Source organism: Populus euphratica, unplaced genomic scaffold (assembly GCF_000495115.2).
Source record: "Populus euphratica unplaced genomic scaffold, PopEup_1.0 scaffold988.1, whole genome shotgun sequence".
Classification (NCBI taxonomy): domain Eukaryota; kingdom Viridiplantae; phylum Streptophyta; class Magnoliopsida; order Malpighiales; family Salicaceae; genus Populus; species Populus euphratica.
Window position 1 is genome coordinate 25,087 of NW_011500845.1, and position 18,366 is coordinate 43,452.

Here is an 18,366-nt window from a genome sequence, read left to right on the forward strand (position 1 = left end):
ATACACGTGTCGACTCACGTGCTTCCAAGACACTGTCAGATCATCATCAGCGGGTCCTGTACCTCTCTCAAGTCGGCAAAATCCTTTTAATTTTCTACTCTCTTCCAAAAAAAAAAAAAAACCTGTCTGGTAGGATTGTACTGGTGCTTGTTATCGTTTATTAATATTTATTTTTTAAAAAATAATTTTTATTTAAAAACATTAGCATATTAAAATAATATTTTTTTATTTTAAAAATTCAATTTTCATGAATCGTCCTTGTGTCCGACTACAATTAACTTAGAAATGATAGTTATATATTGATCTCATGGCGATTGACAAGGTGTTCGCTTTTTGGTGTCTTCCATTCCTTAAAATTTTGAGATTTTGGTTCAGAGGTTCAAACTAAGAAAAAAAGGGAAAATCTTGAAATCAAAATCAGAAGAGAACCGTCTCTATTATGTAATTCAGAATATATTCAGCCTCTAGCTGGTAAAAAAGAAGAAGAAAGAAGCTTTACAGTGACTTCAAAATTAAACATTCTGACTAAAACTAAAGTTTACATCATAGGCATGAGACTTAAGTGTTAACAAGAAAAATCAAAGCCCTGTCATCAAAATTAGAAACTCATCTCCACGAGAGAAGAGGATCACGATGCCGTGTCATTTTATGCACTCAAGAAGGGAAATTTACTAGCACAAACAGAAAAAATCATGATTTTTCAACTTTGGATAGGCTCTTAGAAGTATTATTAATTCGATTTTCCATGTTTTGGACTTTTATTATTATTACTACTCAGTAGGAAAACAATTTCCAAGTTCTTGAGCTGATCAGAGAGTAGACATCAAAGATTTTTTACTTGGAACAGAGTAGTGGGTCTATGATCCATGATTCTAAAGATTTCCTCCTCAATTCTGGGTCAATGCAGCAATAAGAAGGCAGAGACCACAAAAAATCTGAATTATTTACTGTGACTTCTTTTTTTTTTCATAGGTGGATATGCTTCTAGATGTAATCTAATTAAATGATTATTTTTAAAAGTTAAATTACAGGAGAAAACCTATTAACCCAAGATCCGAGCTATCATATACTTTATATATGAATCCATACTTGCATATGAGTCCTAGCGATCATATACTTATATATAAATTAAAAAAATACAAGTGGATCATATACTTATATACGAATTAAAAAAAAACAAATAGTAAAATTCAATCATAATTGATGTCTCACACGCTATTTGGTTTGACTGAGTTATATTCATTCTTGCAGGTCACGGATGAGAAAAATGAGGAGATGCTCAAAAGTGGGACCTCGAAACCAGAGAATGGTATCCTAATGATTTGGCATTTTTGGCTCTTTTCGGCTACTTGTCTCCTCACTCGGTTGGTATTCTTTGCTATTTTAAGTCGGCTTGAAAATACTGAATTGAGAGTCAGCATAGGATGTCCAAATTCACGACTAAAATTGCAGGCAGTATTTTTTCTCTAAACTCTTCCAGTGCTAAGGAATTTCATGGAAATTGCTGTGGTTAGAACCCTTCCTTGTCATGTTATCTAATTTTCAACTAAACAGGAGTCCATAAAAGCAAGACTCAGAATTTCATCATTCTGAATTTTTTATGCGAGCGCATGAAAATAGCATTATCAACATGCACAAAAGCAGCTGCTTCGACCACTATTTACCTAACAGTTTGATCAAGTGGATATTTCATAACCATCCAGGGAAGAAAAAAAAGATTCAACGTTAGTATTTACAAAGTTCTACAGGGCAATGGCCTATAAAATATTACCTCTTCAAGAAGAGACCACACTCGGGTTGATATTGGTACTTCCTACCTGCCGACAGAATTCTTGAAGAATTAAAAGTTCCTGTTTCTGGCCCAGAATATTTTCCGTGTCTGATCCTGAAAGTTAATTAATTACCACTGGACCACACAAAATGTCATTCTTTATCCATTTTTCATGGGAATCAGATGAAGACAAGCAACGATAAATCATAAAAGGATGCCGAACAAGCTTGCAAGAGGATGAGAAGTGATGACAGATGAGACATACAAAAACACATTGGATAGGGGATACAAGAGGGAGTTACACTCTCGTTAACTCCTCTTGACCTGTTCAGTCCTCTAAGGCACACCTAAAATGCACACAAGACTATAGGGTTGCAGCTAAAAAAACCAGTAAGATGATAGGATGCATTTATTGGATGTACAATTTTGATTGATTATGGTGGCTGGCCTGATAAAAAATTTTGTGGCACCACACCCTAGGGATTGAAGCACATTATGGAACAACTTTGGTGTTACTAACAAACACGATCTGTAAGGAAAAGCAGCAGCTTTTCCTACAACTCACCAAGTTCTCTCACCGAAGTTGGTGCAAGGGGACGCTGAATCATCTTCCTTTCAGGTATATGCTTTGGAAGTTCCAAGCAGACTGGAAACGTATTCAGAATTCTGCGTTTAAAACATAACCATAAGAAACAAAATCAGCCAAACTCGGAGACTCAAGTAAAGGATGAGACTTGTGTTCTTTAATTAAAGCTTTTAAGCCAAGTATTGGCCAGCCAACAAGTTGATTAGGGGGATAGCATATTGTGATCACGCAATAACATCAAATGCTATAGCAAAGATAAAAGCATAGCAATTTTAGATTCTTTGGATGCTTCTGCATTAAATCAGTGAGGACAAACTTGAAACTATCTAATTTGTCACAAGACAACAGAGAAATCTAAATGAACATTGCTTCCTAAAATGTCATCTAAAAGTTCAAAACCTTTGTCCATTTAAATCAGACACAAAATCCAATGAATGCTTTCAATGCAGCAAAACTGTTAATTGCTATGCAGTCTCCCCATGCACTGAACTCACCAATAGAAACCAAACCAAGCCCCTATTTGGGAGATGGACTACGAATAAAAAATAAGATCATTAATCAGACACGGTCTCATTGAAAAGGGTCCAAAAGGGTAGAATTTGAAGGCAAATCCTCCTAGCATTTTAGGAAGATAAATTTGAAGTCTTTCGATGAAGGACTGCTCTCAAGTTTTCCAACTTGCATCCATGAGATGGTTGCAACTTGCCAGACCAAAGCTTTCATCAAAGATTTATGCGTGTGACATACAAGTGGAGGAAGACAACTCACAATATAATCAGCCAGATGTGGAAAAGGTGAGATGATTGGCCTAGGCCTGTGCAGTGTCTAATAATTGCGATACATATACTTTGCTTGCCAAGTGCTTTAGTCCACTCTTCTATTACATATGAGTCCAGGACTCCATATTGGGCAATATCCTCTTCAAATCCCGTCTTTTTAGTAGTAACTCCAAATACGAAACAGTCACTTAGCTGGGTATCTCATGCTAGATCACTTAAGTTACTTGACATTCCACATATTCGTAGTGCAGCAAAATTCTTATATTTCTATGAAATAATGTTCTAATTTTTTCCGGCCAAAAACTAGAATCGTTAAGGAAATTGTTAAGAGTATGAAATATATTTTTGATAGGCTACCCTAAGAAATATATTATGAAAATAAGTACCCAAACATACATTTCTGTTAGGATAGTGAAATTTCATTAAGATATTGATTCAATTAGTATGGATATCCAGGTGTGTCCTGTAAATCATAATAATCAGACAGAATATGGAGTTCTATTTATGCATCCCATGTTTGATTGATTATACTTTGAAATTTGAACCTATCCGGGCCCGAAATCATTTCAAATTTCTCAAGCCTTGATCATTAGACCAATTAATTGAATTGAAGAATGTACAGCTTAACAAAGTTCTCCGCTAACAACTTCTTTCGGATATGTTGATGTCTCATCCTGAGAAATGGACCAAATTATCCTTTTAAAGCATCTGCTACATTTTGTCCACCGTATGTCAACCCCTAAGATTCTGAGCTCAAGTTACATGACAAGCGCAACACAACCAACAACCCCGTCATATCGATAAAATTACAATCATTAAAGCTTCACCTTTAATTTATGAAGCCAACAATTATGTTAGAAAATAGGCTGTTGTGCTTGGAACACGTCTAATCAGTGAGACGCCTGCAGATGACGATCACTTGTGGTGGTTTACATTTAGGCATATGACAGAACTAGGAAATCCTTCTCTTTTTTTTCCCGAAAACTGATTTAGAGCCACATTTAAACTTTTAGAGACGCTATACTGTTGAGAGTAGAGTTGGTCTAAATAGCGTAGAAATTTCTTGAATCTAAGGTTTATTGATCATGGCAGCGACTCACATAAAGGTCATATGTCACACCCCCTTGTAATTGAAGCACATGGAGCACCTACCATAAAAAAGACATCTCTCGCCTATGCAACAAGCAATATGGACCATAAAAAAGACATCTCTCGCCTATGCGACAAGCAATATGGCAAGTTATATTGCAAGTAGAACTTGTAATATTTAAGCAACATGACTAATTTTCGGACTATAACTTACCAAGTCCTCTCGGCATAGTTGGAGGGGAGGAAATGTTGTATCATCTTCCAATTCAGGTATATGCTTACAAGAGGTCCAAAATAGACTGGTAAAAACCTCAAAATTTCTGCTAGTCCAACAGAACAAGAAAAAACAGAGTCAGGCAATCTGGAGACCAGATAAATAAAGAAATATAAGTCTTAAACCAAAGGCTTTATGATTGGACTTGCCTGCTGTTAAGTGAACATGGATGCATAACGACTTGTTTTCACATTCCATCATATCATAACGCTCAAGCTTAGATATAAAAGCTCTCAAGTTTAGATCAACCTTTTGCATCTTTGGACATTTCTGGATTCATTATCAAACCGGTGAGGGCAGCATTTGAGACTATTTTTTCTCTCATAGTGTAACAAAACCTAACCAACACCGGTTGTTACAATAATATAAAAAAAGTTTCATTTAATCTAATACAGGTGATCAATTTGCCTATGCAACTTTTTCCATGGAGCAAGCACCATTATTTGCCTATGCAACTCACAAATACAGGTGACCAATTTAAATAAAGTTAAGATTCTAAAAGGAACATGAATCAAATTCCAGGGGCATGTAGATAGTATGCAAGTTTTTGTGCATGTACTCTGGAAAATTTAAATAAATCAAGTCTCAGTCCAAACTAGTTGGAGTTGACTACATAACTCTGCCTCCTCCAATGGATTCTGTCAAGGGCTAGACTTTCTGCAAGTTAATGTGATAATATTGCTATCACTGCACCCTCCATAATTTTAATTATCTCCTCCCACTGCCTCAAATTTCTCAATTTGATGACTCTTCTCCACCAGTGCATCCGTTGGTCAACTTTAAGTATGATTAAAACATCTCAAGCGATCTTCTTATCTTGTCCTTAATGGTGTCACTGGCTCTACTGCTGAGGTACTCATTAATTGACACGGTCTTTGTTGATGGTGAGTAAAAGACTTGTCCATATGAGACGCTGCAACAAAGCATTTCCAAGAGGAAATTGCAAATTTACATATGCGAACACAAACGTGTGTATGCACGCGCATGCATGATAGAAAGAGTCCAGCAACTAACAAGAAAGCTAGCCAGTCGGGACAAAAATGATATGATTCAACCTAGGGTTAGTAGCCATCAATTTGGACAGCCTAATACGTGCTGGGAATGCCAACTGGTGTTATTTCCCTAGACTGTTTTATTGGCTCTCCTAGTTGGTGATGTGTCCATGTCAGGCAACGAAAATCTTTCTGCAAGATTAGTTCCTAACAATAAATAGTTACTTCATGAGTCATCTTGCTCCTAATTTTAATGACTTTGAAGTCCACTTGTCCCATAAATTTTTATATACTAAGCAGGGTATTAAATTTTTATATACATCATTTCTTTGAGTATACATCAAAATACATTATTATTCTGGACATGGAAGCTAAATATGTAACTGATGTTTTGATACAATTCACACAATCAGATTCAGTTTTTGATTTAATATTTTATAATTTGCAATTTTACTCTATCAAATATAACTCTCAATTCGACAAATGGATAAAGCTAAAATTTTACCAAAAGTTTCTAGAGATCTTGTTTTATATTGATTTAAAATTTCTATTCAACCAAAATTAAAAAAATATATCATGATAAAGACCAAAAATTGTTGTACAGATTTTGCTATTTGTTTCCTTATTATTTGTGGACTTTTTATTTAACAAGGATTTATTTTCTACAAAAACAATATAGATGACAACAATTAAAATTATTTTTTAAAGGGTTTTCATGTCAGCAACTTGTGTATCCTTTTATTTTGTAGATTTTCTTATTGCAAAGTTTCTTCATCATTCAAAGATATTAGAGGTGATTTTGAGCTTATATTTTTTAATATACAGTTTTACATTGACAAATATATTTTTTTATTAACTGTTGGATCAAGCTAAAATTTTTTCAGATAATTCTAAAGACCTTATTTATATAGGGTTAAAATTTCATAGTGATTGAATATCATGAAGGCCTTGCAATAAGATTCAAAAGCTATTGTGAGGGATTTATATTCGTTTCCTAGTTGATTTAGGATTATTCTTTTATTTTATTTAGAATTATTTTATTATTTTTCCAATATTACTTAGGATTTTTTTTTTACCAATTGTAAAAAAGGTTATTTATATTTTTTTTGGGATAGACTTCAATTTCAATAATTATTAGTGTAGGAGTTTTTCCTCATACTTTTTGGTTCTTTATTAAACTACTCTGATTTATCGAAAACTTAACCAAGTTTCGTGATGTCTTTAATACTTCTCGTTCATGATTCTTTATAATCATTAGGTGAGGATTTGATTATTTATAGTTTTAGTGTCTCAGTATATGTTATCATTGTGTCAAACTCGATTCCAAACTCGATCTTAGTTTTCCTAGAAAGAGTCGATTTAACTATGAATTTGCAGATCTTTATATTCACAGGGTTCATATCAGTTGGTATCATAACAAGACTTTAAATCAAGTTATATTCCTCTTATCTTCAAGTTTTCGTATGCTCCATTATTGTCAAATTCTTTATCTTCCCTAAAACCTATTCTTGACATCAGTTAAAAAAAAAGATATTATTTAGGATCTTGATCAAATAAAGTCTTATAAAAATAAACAAAAAAAAATCACAAAAAAAAAACCGAATTAGAGTTTGCCACAAATCTTGATTCAAAAAACATAGAATTCGGTCACTTTTGCTTTAAATATTAAAAAGAAGAAGAAATCTTGATTCTTAAGGTTTTTTAGAGATAAATCTTGATTTGTGATATTTTAGATTTACTTGGTTGGGTTTTCTTAAAATTTAAAGTTTTCAAAATAAATAAATAATAACATGTAGTTTTTGCATCATTTTTTTTCGTTTCGGCTACCATATATATATATATATACCTAGTTGGGTTATTCGAGTCTTATTTCGTTAATCCTTTTATTTTCATAATTTGTTTTCATGTCTTTGTATTGTTCATATTTTGCTCAAATTCATTTTGTTATTCACAATTTCGTATTCGTAGATTTGTATTGATAATCTTCAGTTTTTATTACTTCTTAAGTCTTTATATTATTTTGGATTGTGCTATTAAGTGATTAATTTTTCTGATTTGTTGTGAATTGGTACCTTAATAATTGAAATTTTTGAGATTGAGCAGTAAAAGATGAAAGGTGAGTATATTATAATGAAAAGCTGAAAATTTATGTGAAACACGAGAATAATGACATCTATTGAGTGTAAATAAGTGAGGAAGTATGTGGGGATATATTTTCTTACCACTAACGTGATTTTTAGATCTTAATAATGTCTTTCAAATGTGCTACATCCCCGCTCAAAGAGAGAAAATCAAGCTTTTATGTTACACGCCATGAAGCAAATTCAAATGATGAATATGAGATTTGATGAGTGGTTTGAATAGAAAATAAAAGAGATGCTAAATTGCAAAAGGGATAATCTTAAAGGGTTATTAATGTTAGAAAGCATGAGAAACTAAGGTTCCAAACTCCAAAGATTGATGGCGAAAGAGCTTCTATGAACTTAGTAAATGAGTGCAAGGAAATTACAGAGTTATTTGCAGAAACAAGAAAACTAATTGATTATAACGAAGCTTTAAATCAACATCGATAAGATACAAACGAAAAAAAGAATTTGCTTGTTGAAAGGATGCAAAACAAGAGAGAACCTGTTATATTTGTACAGTGTCACTGGAGGCAAAAATTGACAAAAAAAGAGCTCTAAATGCTTAAACCAAAAGCTAATGAAGTGGGTGCTACTGTTGCTCTAGATTTTACCATAGTTTCTATTGGTGATTCGAGGACAAGTCCTTTTGAAAAGAGGAGGAATGATACAATCCATGTAAGGGTTGGACAATCTGATTCGTTTTCTAGCTTAATATTTCATAATATGAAGTGTTATTCTAACTGGATCGTACTGAAATTTTACCAGAAGTTTCTAGATGTTTTATTTTATGTTAGCTTAAAAGTTTCAGATCAATCGAAATTCAAAAAAGCATCGCGATACAAGCCAAAAGTTGTACGAGTTTTGCAATTTATTTTCTTATGATTTGTGGACTTCTTATTTAACAATGATTCATTTTCTACAAGAACAATATAAGTGACAGCAGTTGAAATTATTTTGGCACGGATTTCCAAGTCAGCAACTTGTGTATCCTTTTTTTTTTTTTTGGGATTTTGTAGTTGGCAAAGTTTCTCTATCATTCAAGAACAATAAAGGTGATTTTGGGTTTACATTTTCTTATACATCATTTTATGCTGGCAAATATGTTTTCCTATTCAACCATTGGATTAAAGTGAAACTATTCTAAGTAATTCTAAAGGTGTTGTTTTATATAGGGTTAAATTTCATTGTGATCAAAATCGTGAAGGCCTTATGATAAGATTTAAAAGCTACCGAGTGGGATTTATATTAGTTTCCAATTTGATTTAAAATTATTTTTTCTATTTTATTTAGAATTCTTTTATTGTTTTTTCATCATTCTTTAGGATGTTTTTACCATATTTACCATATTATAAATATGGTTATTTAACTTATATTTAGGTTTATTTTTAGAGAAACAAACTTTAATTTCAACAATTATTATATTATGTGTGAGGTTTTGCTAATATTTTATTGTTCTTTATTGAACCAGTGTTGTCATAGGCAAAAGGTCCTAAGAGATACCAAGCCTATAAAATACCCAAGGAGCTAGGTGCACGCCTAGGTGCTCTTCTAAATAAACCAAGGAAATATGCATAGATATATTTTATTATATAAATCTAAAATATATCTTCCCAGTTAAGATTAAATCATTAGAAAATCAAAAGAAAACATAAAATATTTTTAAGACTGAAAACAAAATAATATAAAGTAGTAAGTAGACAGTAGATTAAAAAAATAAACTTAAATATCATCATCATTATTCATTAATCTTCAAAAACATCATCATCCATGCTCTCATGTTCTTTACTTGTATTGTTGTTCTCTAACTCTATTTGACACAAAGTAAGGTTGATTTTTCTCTCCAAGCATCTTTCTTTAATATGTCTTCCACTTTGATGAATTTTTTTACCCTAATATTCGATATTTTAAAAAATATCCCCAAGTTGTTTCTTTTGGTAAATTAAAAATACAAATAAATAGGTCAAAACATAAATCAGTTTAAAAAAAAAGAAGAAGAAAAATCCAACAAAAAAGAAAGTAATTCAATCAGGCGCTCGTTTTAACATCTGGCGCCAACTTATAAGATACTCGCCGAAATAGTGCTTCATTGAAATTCATTGTCTAAGGCTAATAAAGGAGTTGTGGCCTCACCTCACCTTGCCTCCCTCGAAGTGCCTGCAAGTGCCTCTTGACAACACTGCATTAAATTACTCTGACTTATCGAAGAATAAATCAAGTTTCATGGCGTCTTCATACTTGTTCGCAATTCTCTTTACTTGTAGGGTAGGAGTTCAGTTACTTATAGTTTTGGTATTTTGGTATAGATTATAATTATATTAAGCTTAATTTTAAACTTGATTTTAGTTTTCTTGAAAAGAATCAATTTTACTGTGAGTTTTTTAATTTTTATATCAACATAGTTCGTGTAATGTTGTTTGTTGGTGTATATCAGTGCAAGTGTGCCACCATGCGTTTATAAGAAAACATGATAGTTAAAAAGTAGTGTTTTTTACTGTATAGTGACTTTGACAGTCTACGTTATGAAACTTATATTTTTAACAAGTCATTCAATTTCATCGTTTCTACTTCTTAAGCTAATTCTTATGCTGGTTTAGACAACAGAAGATGGAGGGGTTCAATTTGTCACTTCTTCCCTAACAACTACTTCTTTATGTTGATGCCTTATCATAAAAAAAGAGAACCGAAGTATTCTTGCTTCTGATACTTAGTATTCATTATAATGTCACCCACAACACAAAATTTTTGCAAACTCAACAAACACGAAAAATGTAACACAATCAACCAATACCAAGACCCATCTTACTGATTAGAGGAGGATCATTTTATTAAATTCAAGACCTATCTTTACGTTGCACACCTAGACAAAAATATAAAAGGTGATAGCACACAGTCATGAGAGTTTTTCAAACTTTTTCCATGTAAATGATAAGTAATTTCTGCTTGCTATTTTATCACAGGATGACCAACTAGATATCAAAATTGACATCCATTTTATCTCTATATTACTTTTTGAGACAGGTGTGCTCCTCCCTTGTCAAAGAATAAAAAAGGGATTTTCTCACTTCAAGACAGCACTCAATGATTGCAATGGAAAAATAATATATTACCCTTTCACCGCAAAGCGTCCTCTTGGAGGTCCTCCAACAAAGGATTCATGCTTTCGATGGAATTTCTTCGGTGTACACCTCACATACCACCAGGACATAGACAAAGACACTCTTTGTCTGCTTTTCTAGAAGTAAACATCATATTGTCACGATCTGAACAAATATGTGATAGTGAAGCATGTCATAAGCTAAACAATCAATCCATAAATTAAGATAATGTTTCAGCATTTCCAGTGTGGATAATTTGCACCTCCCATTTTCACATTTCTCACAATAATATTATAAATTTTGAAGAAAACATCCGTTTAACTGCCTATAAATGCTTCGAAAAATCTCCCATTTCCTAAAGATTACAGCAACACAACCACGATAAACCTAACCAGTAAAGGAGAATAATCCCAAACAATGATCAAGTAATTAACAATGGGTGATCAAAGATTAATCAATCATGCTAGTCAGGTAAAAGAATAGAATTCTTACCGTTGTTGCAATTTATGAAATCTTGGTTGTATCAGCCAGTTCTGCAGAAAATTGAAATTTCTGCTGCCTCCGTGTATGGGCGGAGTAGAGAAGCGCATCAGTATTTTTAACTGGACTGGACTAGACTGGAGCACTTTCAAATACAGACCTAAACTCCGACTCCCTGGAACCTACCCTATTATTAGCCCAGCCCACAAACAGTAGCCGGGTCTATTCATAATAGCTTTCGGAAGGTGCTCTTATTTGCGCTAAGTTTTTTTTAAAAAAAAAACAATATTTGGCAAGTGGAAAAAGCTTTTTTTTTTTTTCCCTCGCGATTGCTCGCTTATAAATTATTAACAAAACATGAATTAATTAATAAAATATTAAAAGAGGTGCACCTCGCAAAACACATTTGATTGTCTGAGCATTTTAAAGTTCTTTTGGAAAAAAATGATTTTATTTTTTATTTTATTTTATATTAAATTAATTTTTTATTTTTTATATTATTTTAATATATTTATATCAAAAATAAATTTTAAAAAATAATACTATTGATAAATAATTCCAGCGTTGATTTAATCCCCGCTCCGTCTCCGATTCCGACGTTACTACCCCCATGGACTTGAACTTTCAAACCACACACGAGGCTTTTCACGAGATATATTGATTTCTTCCCAACCCCTTTTAAGTTCTTTTTAATTCCTTTTTCCTCAGTAATGAAACACTCATTCATACTGCATTACTTGGAAAGTCCAGTCAAGAGGAATAGAGGATCATGGATATTTTAAGCAGTCCTTTTCCTTCCTTCAATTTCGTGTTTTTAGGCAAAGTTCACATGGTTCATGCAACGACAAGTCAGATACATTAAGAGCTCATCGTACAGGAGGGCAGCTGCCCATGAAGATCGATCGTTTTGGTTTTCCGAAAGCGACTGCTCTTCATCACCATTTCGAGGACAGCACCACGATCCGCCACAAAATGTCACCATTAGCGCATTTGTTGGTTATTGGTCACGAAATCAATGCGATGCATCTTCGACCTTTGGAGCCCCGCGGGCAATGAAGATGAAAAATCAAGAGCCAAATTGCAGAGCCATGAAAAAAATCCACATATGGTACAGAAGCAACTTCAAGAATTTCATCACCGACCAAATCTCCCTTTCCCTTGCATTAAAGAAGAGACAGATCAAGAAAAAGAAAAAATCAAGCCGACGCAGTTAACTACGTAGTCGGTTGTCTGAATCCAAAAGCAACTAGTTGTGGCTTCTTGCAACTTGCAGCCACCCCTTGTCCATTCAACAGCATCTCACCAGTCTACATTTATTTGAGGCCAAGGAAAATTACAAGCTGCTGTTAACTAATGAATTAAATGCACAAGTCAAAAAGCGGTTGAGAGTGAAAATAAAATCTAGTAACCTTTGAGACAAATCATGATAAGGACTACCAGACTCTGTCCAAGCACTGCTGCAACCTAACCAAGATGGAGAAAAACAAGAAGACAAGATGTGCAAAACGGAGGAATTGACAAAACACAAGGGTTAGAAACACCAGAAAGAGACGCAGGTGAAGATTATAGCCTAATGACTTTTGAAAGGACCCATTGCAGCAAAAAAGACTATCAACTAACAATATGACCATGGAAACCTGCTACCGCAATGAAATGATCATTGGGGGAATTAAGTGGTGGTGGTGGTGGTTAGCAATGCGGAAAATTGTTCAATTTCTGTACTTAGGACTTGAACGCAAATAACCCAAGCGCTCAGCTAATGTATTCACATCCTCATCATCACCTCCTCCAGCACTCTCATTTAACAGTTCTTCCCAAAATCCCTCGTCAAGTTCTCTATCTCCGCTTTCTAGTGGCTCTAGCACCTCTACTCCATCCTCTTGCTCTCTCCTTGCCCTGCCATACCCTTGCATTTCCAATGCAAGTGCCTCCAGCTCTGACACTTCAAATCCGTAGTCTCCATACTCTAAAGCCTCTGCCTTGATGGGGTTTGCACTTTCATCAATACGGTTTGATTCACCACCACCACTTCGACCAGGTCTTTGATCAACAGGAATTCTTCTCTTTTTAGTCATTGCTTCCTCAAGTTCTTTCCTTTTCCCTTTCAGTTGGACTAACTGCAGTAGAAAAGCAGGATTTTGCATTGCTCGAGCTAAGAATTGCATCATCTGCTGCTGCTTTTGTTCTGTCCATTGTAGCCTTTGCTCCATAGCTTGTATATAAGATCTAGCTTTCTGTTGCTGCTGTCTAAGCTTCGCTAATTCCATCATCAAAACCTGCCTGTCACGTTTCAAGAGATCGATTTCTCCATCTAATCCAAAACGGCTAACTTCAACACAGGCATCTGGAGCTTGCTGTTGAGAAAGAGGCTGAGAAGCTGCCTTTCTTCTCTTTATATTCCTTAGAAGCTGCTTTTGACCCCTCAGAAATCCTTCATTGGCAAACTCCCATCTATCTGGATCAATCTTTCTAAAGCCCTGTAGGAGAAGAAAAGTTCCACAGTCAGAATCCAATATCAACCATCATCAATTCCTACCAAGAATATAAATTGCAAAATTACATCTCAACACAGACTAAAAAAAAACTACTTCCAGAATATCACTTTGACAGACAGTCCCATTACTGGTCCCAAGCATACTGATCGCTTTTAAGACATCCATGCACTTCATGAGTAGAGCAATCCAACTCTGCAACAGAAATCGGAGTTTTTTTTTCCGGTTTTTGTAACAATTAGAAATAATTTCAGGTCCCGCACCCAACAGGAATATTGAAGAAAAGGAAAATAAATAAATAAGTAAGAAGACCAGCTGCACCTAAATTAGAAAATGGCTTCAATAAACATTCCGCAAAAATAAATAAATAAAAGCAAAAATCCTGTAAAGTTACACGAACAGCATGTGATATTCCTGAGCAATCTTCTCACTAACACTGTTCTCTGGGCATAAAATTAATTTTTTTTTTAGTATCAAGAACCCATGTAGAGAAATGCCACATAAATGTTAAATCTGCTTATTTTCGATAAAATGGACTCGGAAAATAGACTGATTTTTTTTTAGCTGGGTATCAAACCACTTACATAAGTATTGAGCTGCCTGACAAAGCTGGAGAAAGTATTATGCTTGAAGTATCTAGGAAGGAGATTTGAGGAGAAAGAATGAGGATCCCAAACAACAAAGCTAAACCCTCCTCTGCTCCAAGAAACTATGTGATTGGTCATTGGGTCATCCACCATGTCAAAAGTCTTGGTCAGGAATGGCGGTGGTCCTGTATCATGTAAACCTTCCATCGGCTGTGGTGGGAGCATCATTGTTGGCGGCTCATCACCGCTGGACAGAGGCAATAAACTTGATCCTGGGTACTCTTGCTTCACTGTTAGATATGGATTCATGATTGCAATTTGATTCACTACTTCAATTCTTATTTTAGTTTGATGATAAAAAAAACTACTTGCCCCAGTGTCGGTTCAAGATTATTGATAAAACTAGCCTCGGCCAAAATTGAAACTCCTGGTGCAGAATGGATGGACTTTAGAGAAATCTTGTCGAAAAATGAAAGCTAGCAAGGAAAAGGCAAAGAAAAAAGTTCAAGAAAGTAATACAAAAAATGGGTTTGCTCCAAAAAAGAGAGATATGGTCAAGAAAAACAGAGGAGGCTACTCCCTTCAAGCTAGAAAGAGAATTCAAAGCAAGGTCATGGGGAGAAAAGAAGAGAAATTGTGATGAAAGAAACAGGGCAAAGTAGCATTAAAGATATATTCGAGTGATGAAATTTGCCTTGTTTTGGGAAAGGAAGGTCGTTTATGTCGTTACAAGTTGGTGAGCTTATGACACCTATACACAGATGAGAAATGGAGCGTTATCTAAAGCGATAAATAGAGGAGACGAGGCTTCGTTACTGTTTGGTAGTGCTGATGTTTTCGCTTTTGATTACGTTTTTGAATTATTTTTTATTTGAAAAAATATATTAATTTATAATTTTTTTAATTTTTTTCATATGCGTGTCAAAAAAATCTTAAAAAATAACAGTTTAGTGTATTTTTAAATAGAAAATATTTTAAAAAATTTCAGCTTTCAAACAACCGTTGTTGTTGATATTTTAAAAAATAATATTAAAAAGGTTATAAATTATAATTTTTTTATTAATCAGTATTTTCAAAAAAAAATATTTTTGGTGGAATAATGCAAAACCGTAAAGTGTTTTAATTAACTAAATATTTTTAAATATATAATTAAAATAAAACATGGATCACAACATAATCTTATTCGGAAAGATCTAGAGGTATTGGGTGCAGATATATTATTTTTTTATAGGAAAAAATCTAGCTGCTTTCTTCATTTGGAAGGGGTGGGGAAGAGGGAAAGCGGTCCTCTAGGAAACTTCTGGAACTTGCCATGGGTGAGGACCCGAAGGCACGGTGGGGGTGAGGTACGGGACCCATTATGTTGGAGTAAAAAATATGCAGTGGTTTTTGACTTTTTTTTGGGTATCTAAGATTTCAATAGTTCTATGACATTTGATTGGAGGAGGGTGGTGACTTTATGACATTTGATTGGAGGAGAGTGGTGCCTAAGACCCTACTAATAATTGGCTAACGTCACAGAAAATTACTGGCATGTTGAATCAAAATCACAAAAGAATTATTCAAGGGTCCTGATTGGAGGTAAAATGATCATGGCCTTTTACGCTTAGTTGGCAGGGAGTACCAATTATGGAATGCTAGGAGATAAGCTAGGATTAGCTCAAGGGTGTGAGCTCTATCTTGAGGAGGAAAAAAAAAGTCAATGAGTCAATACTCTTGCACTTTTAAAAAGTAGAGAAATTTGCATATGAAAGGTAAAACATGCACTAACAAATATATTTGATGAATCTATACGACAAGAGAAATGTAATTTAATAAAATTTATGAAATGTACACAGAGTGCTTTTGTTGGTAGATGATTTTTAAAGGGTATTTGTTTTAAAAAATATAGTGTTTTTTTGATAATATTAATGTATTAATATAAAAAATAAATAAATAATTATTTTAATATATTTTTAAATAAAAAATACTTTTAAAAACTAACTAAATTCTTAGTTTGCTGGATCAAATTGGTGCGTCAACGGCCAGTAGCTTAACTTGGAGAGGATATTTAAAAATAATATTTATATCTATTGTTTTGAAAATAAAAAAATTATAATTTTTTAATACAATTCTGAATAAAAAACAGAAGAGAATCTATGATTTCTCTTTAATTCGTAGATCTATGGTTTATAATAAATAGAACAGCTGTAACGATTTATTTTATACAAAAGTATTCAATGCCGTTTCCTTTGGAGAAGATATTTTTCATCCCCGTCATCCTTCGATTTTTTTATGGGTAGAGCGATATTCTTTCTTAATATTTAAATCGAAGAGTAATATACGTGTCTATCAAATAAAGGGCCACGTTATACTAACCATCCGAATAATCTTCGCATTCGCTAGCCTTTCGTCTCCTCAATTAAAAAAACAAAAAAAGACTTCCTGCCCATCAGGTCTTTTGCCCCGACGAATCAGGAAGCTCGTGTTTTTCTTTTCTAATCAAGCAGTGGCATACGTGGCGATCAAACAAGAAGCCACGTTGCCTGTCATGTATATTATTCTGAGAGATATTTTATTATACTTGGATGGACCATAAGCTTAATCTAAGGTGTTCCCACTCTTCTCGAGCAAACAATTTTTAATCGGACTGAGGCATAAAGCAAAAGATTGCGGCAGTCTTTGAGATCGGAGTATAACTTACTTTTTAATATATTAAAATAATATAATTCTTTAAAATTTATTTTTGATATTAGTATATTAAAATAATTTTAAAAATAATTTAAATATAAAAAAAAAAACATAAATGAAATACAAAATCAAACTTTAGCTACGAAGGGAAGTGATCTAGAACCAATGGCAGTTTGTTTCCTTTCCACAACTTGCATAGATCATTTACCAGTCACCGTTAATGGTTTCCTTTCAACATCTTGGTCGGATCATTTATTAAATCCATGCATAGGGCAAAGAAAGAGATCTTGTTTTATTTCATCCATAAAATATTCTCGTGCATTCCAAATAAATATATTAAACATGACATGCTTGTATTATTTATAGATGATTTTTTAATCTATAGATGATTTTATGTTAATTTAAAAATAATATTAATTATTTCAAGATTATTTTAGGGTAAAATTATATCTTTTTGAAATTTTAATTTTAATCTATGTATCAACACATGTTAATTTAAAAATAATATTAATTATTTCAAGATTATTTTAGGGTAAAATTATATCTTTTTGAAATTTTAATTTTTCTTACTAGTTTTTTGTTGAACTGGCTAAATATATATATCAAATTTAATAATAATCAATTTTCATCTAATTTAATTTGAAATTCATACCAAACATAAATTTAATATACCAAGTTTACCGATTATTACTATGAAGTATTGAAAATTGCAATGCATGGAGCTTCTACAATTCTCTTGAATGCATAAAATTATTATTTTTTACTATTATATATCTTTTTTTAAGAAAATGGAATAAATTACTTTCTTTCATTTTTTTTCATTAAGGCAAAGAAGCAAGAGTTTGAGCCATGTTTGTTTTTCGGAAAGTAGTTTTTGAAAAATTATTTTTCAAATTTTGCTGTGTTTATTTGCTATTAGAAAAATTGGTCAACGAAAAACACTTTCTGTTCAACAAAAAATACTTTCCAGTCAACAGAAAATACTTTTTGGTCAACAAAAAATACTTTTCAGTTAAAGAAAAATTTAGCTTGGTTTTCAGGAAAGTGTTTTTTTTTTAATGTGTTTGTGTTTCTGGAAAATCACTTTTAAAACTTTCATGTGTTTGTTTGCAGTTAGGAAAGTTGATCAGCGGAAATCACTTTTAAATTAAAGAAAGATTTGGCTTGGTTTTAAGGAAAGTGTTTTCCTAGAAAATTTGGGTGGAAAACACTTTCTGGAAGTTGTGAAAAATTTAGAAATATCATTATTTGTTGATTATATCAAATTTGATTCTCAAACTTTTGATTGCTATATATATTTTGTTTTGAATATTTATTTTTTAATTTTATTTCTTAAAATTTAATTTTTATATTAACTTTGATCCTTTATCTATCAAATTTGGTTCTCATTCTTTTAATTGTTACTTATTTTATTTGAAATACTTT

At 32.9% G+C, this 18,366-nt stretch overlaps 2 protein-coding genes across 11 annotated transcripts; both read right to left on the bottom strand.

Annotated features, from left to right (window-relative positions):
• Nucleotides 1-1,128: 1,128 nt before the first annotated feature.
• Nucleotides 1,129-11,422, bottom strand: LOC105116560 (uncharacterized). Of its 8 annotated transcripts, none has more exons than XR_840553.1 (7): nucleotides 11,205-11,415; nucleotides 10,725-10,849; nucleotides 4,649-5,412; nucleotides 4,440-4,545; nucleotides 2,337-2,437; nucleotides 1,772-1,885; nucleotides 1,129-1,504 (listed from the first exon to the last, which is right to left on the bottom strand). XR_840553.1 is itself a non-coding variant. In XM_011013972.1 (4 exons), the coding sequence occupies exons 1-4, from the start codon at nucleotides 11,300-11,302 to the stop codon at nucleotides 1,841-1,843; spliced, it is 366 nt and encodes a 121-aa protein (XP_011012274.1). In that variant the 5' UTR covers nucleotides 11,303-11,422; the 3' UTR covers nucleotides 1,540-1,840. The 8 variants fall into 8 exon arrangements, 2 of the variants coding, with proteins under 2 accessions (XP_011012274.1, XP_011012273.1); XR_840552.1 differs by lacking the exon at nucleotides 1,129-1,504 and adding an exon at nucleotides 1,540-1,664; XR_840556.1 differs by lacking the exon at nucleotides 1,129-1,504 and having other exon boundaries at nucleotides 1,540-1,885; nucleotides 10,725-10,877; nucleotides 11,205-11,417.
• A 544-nt stretch (nucleotides 11,423-11,966) lies between these two features.
• Nucleotides 11,967-15,089, bottom strand: LOC105116561 (heat stress transcription factor A-7b-like). Of its 3 annotated transcripts, XM_011013974.1 has the most exons (3): nucleotides 14,269-15,089; nucleotides 12,602-13,669; nucleotides 11,967-12,499 (listed from the first exon to the last, which is right to left on the bottom strand). In XM_011013974.1, the coding sequence occupies exons 1-2, from the start codon at nucleotides 14,578-14,580 to the stop codon at nucleotides 12,902-12,904; spliced, it is 1,080 nt and encodes a 359-aa protein (XP_011012276.1). In that variant the 5' UTR covers nucleotides 14,581-15,089; the 3' UTR covers nucleotides 11,967-12,499; nucleotides 12,602-12,901. The 3 variants fall into 3 exon arrangements, with proteins under 3 accessions (XP_011012276.1, XP_011012277.1, XP_011012278.1); XM_011013975.1 differs by lacking the exon at nucleotides 14,269-15,089 and adding an exon at nucleotides 13,781-14,250 and having other exon boundaries at nucleotides 11,967-13,669; XM_011013976.1 differs by lacking the exon at nucleotides 14,269-15,089 and adding an exon at nucleotides 13,795-14,249 and having other exon boundaries at nucleotides 11,967-13,669.
• Nucleotides 15,090-18,366: the final 3,277 nt, after the last annotated feature.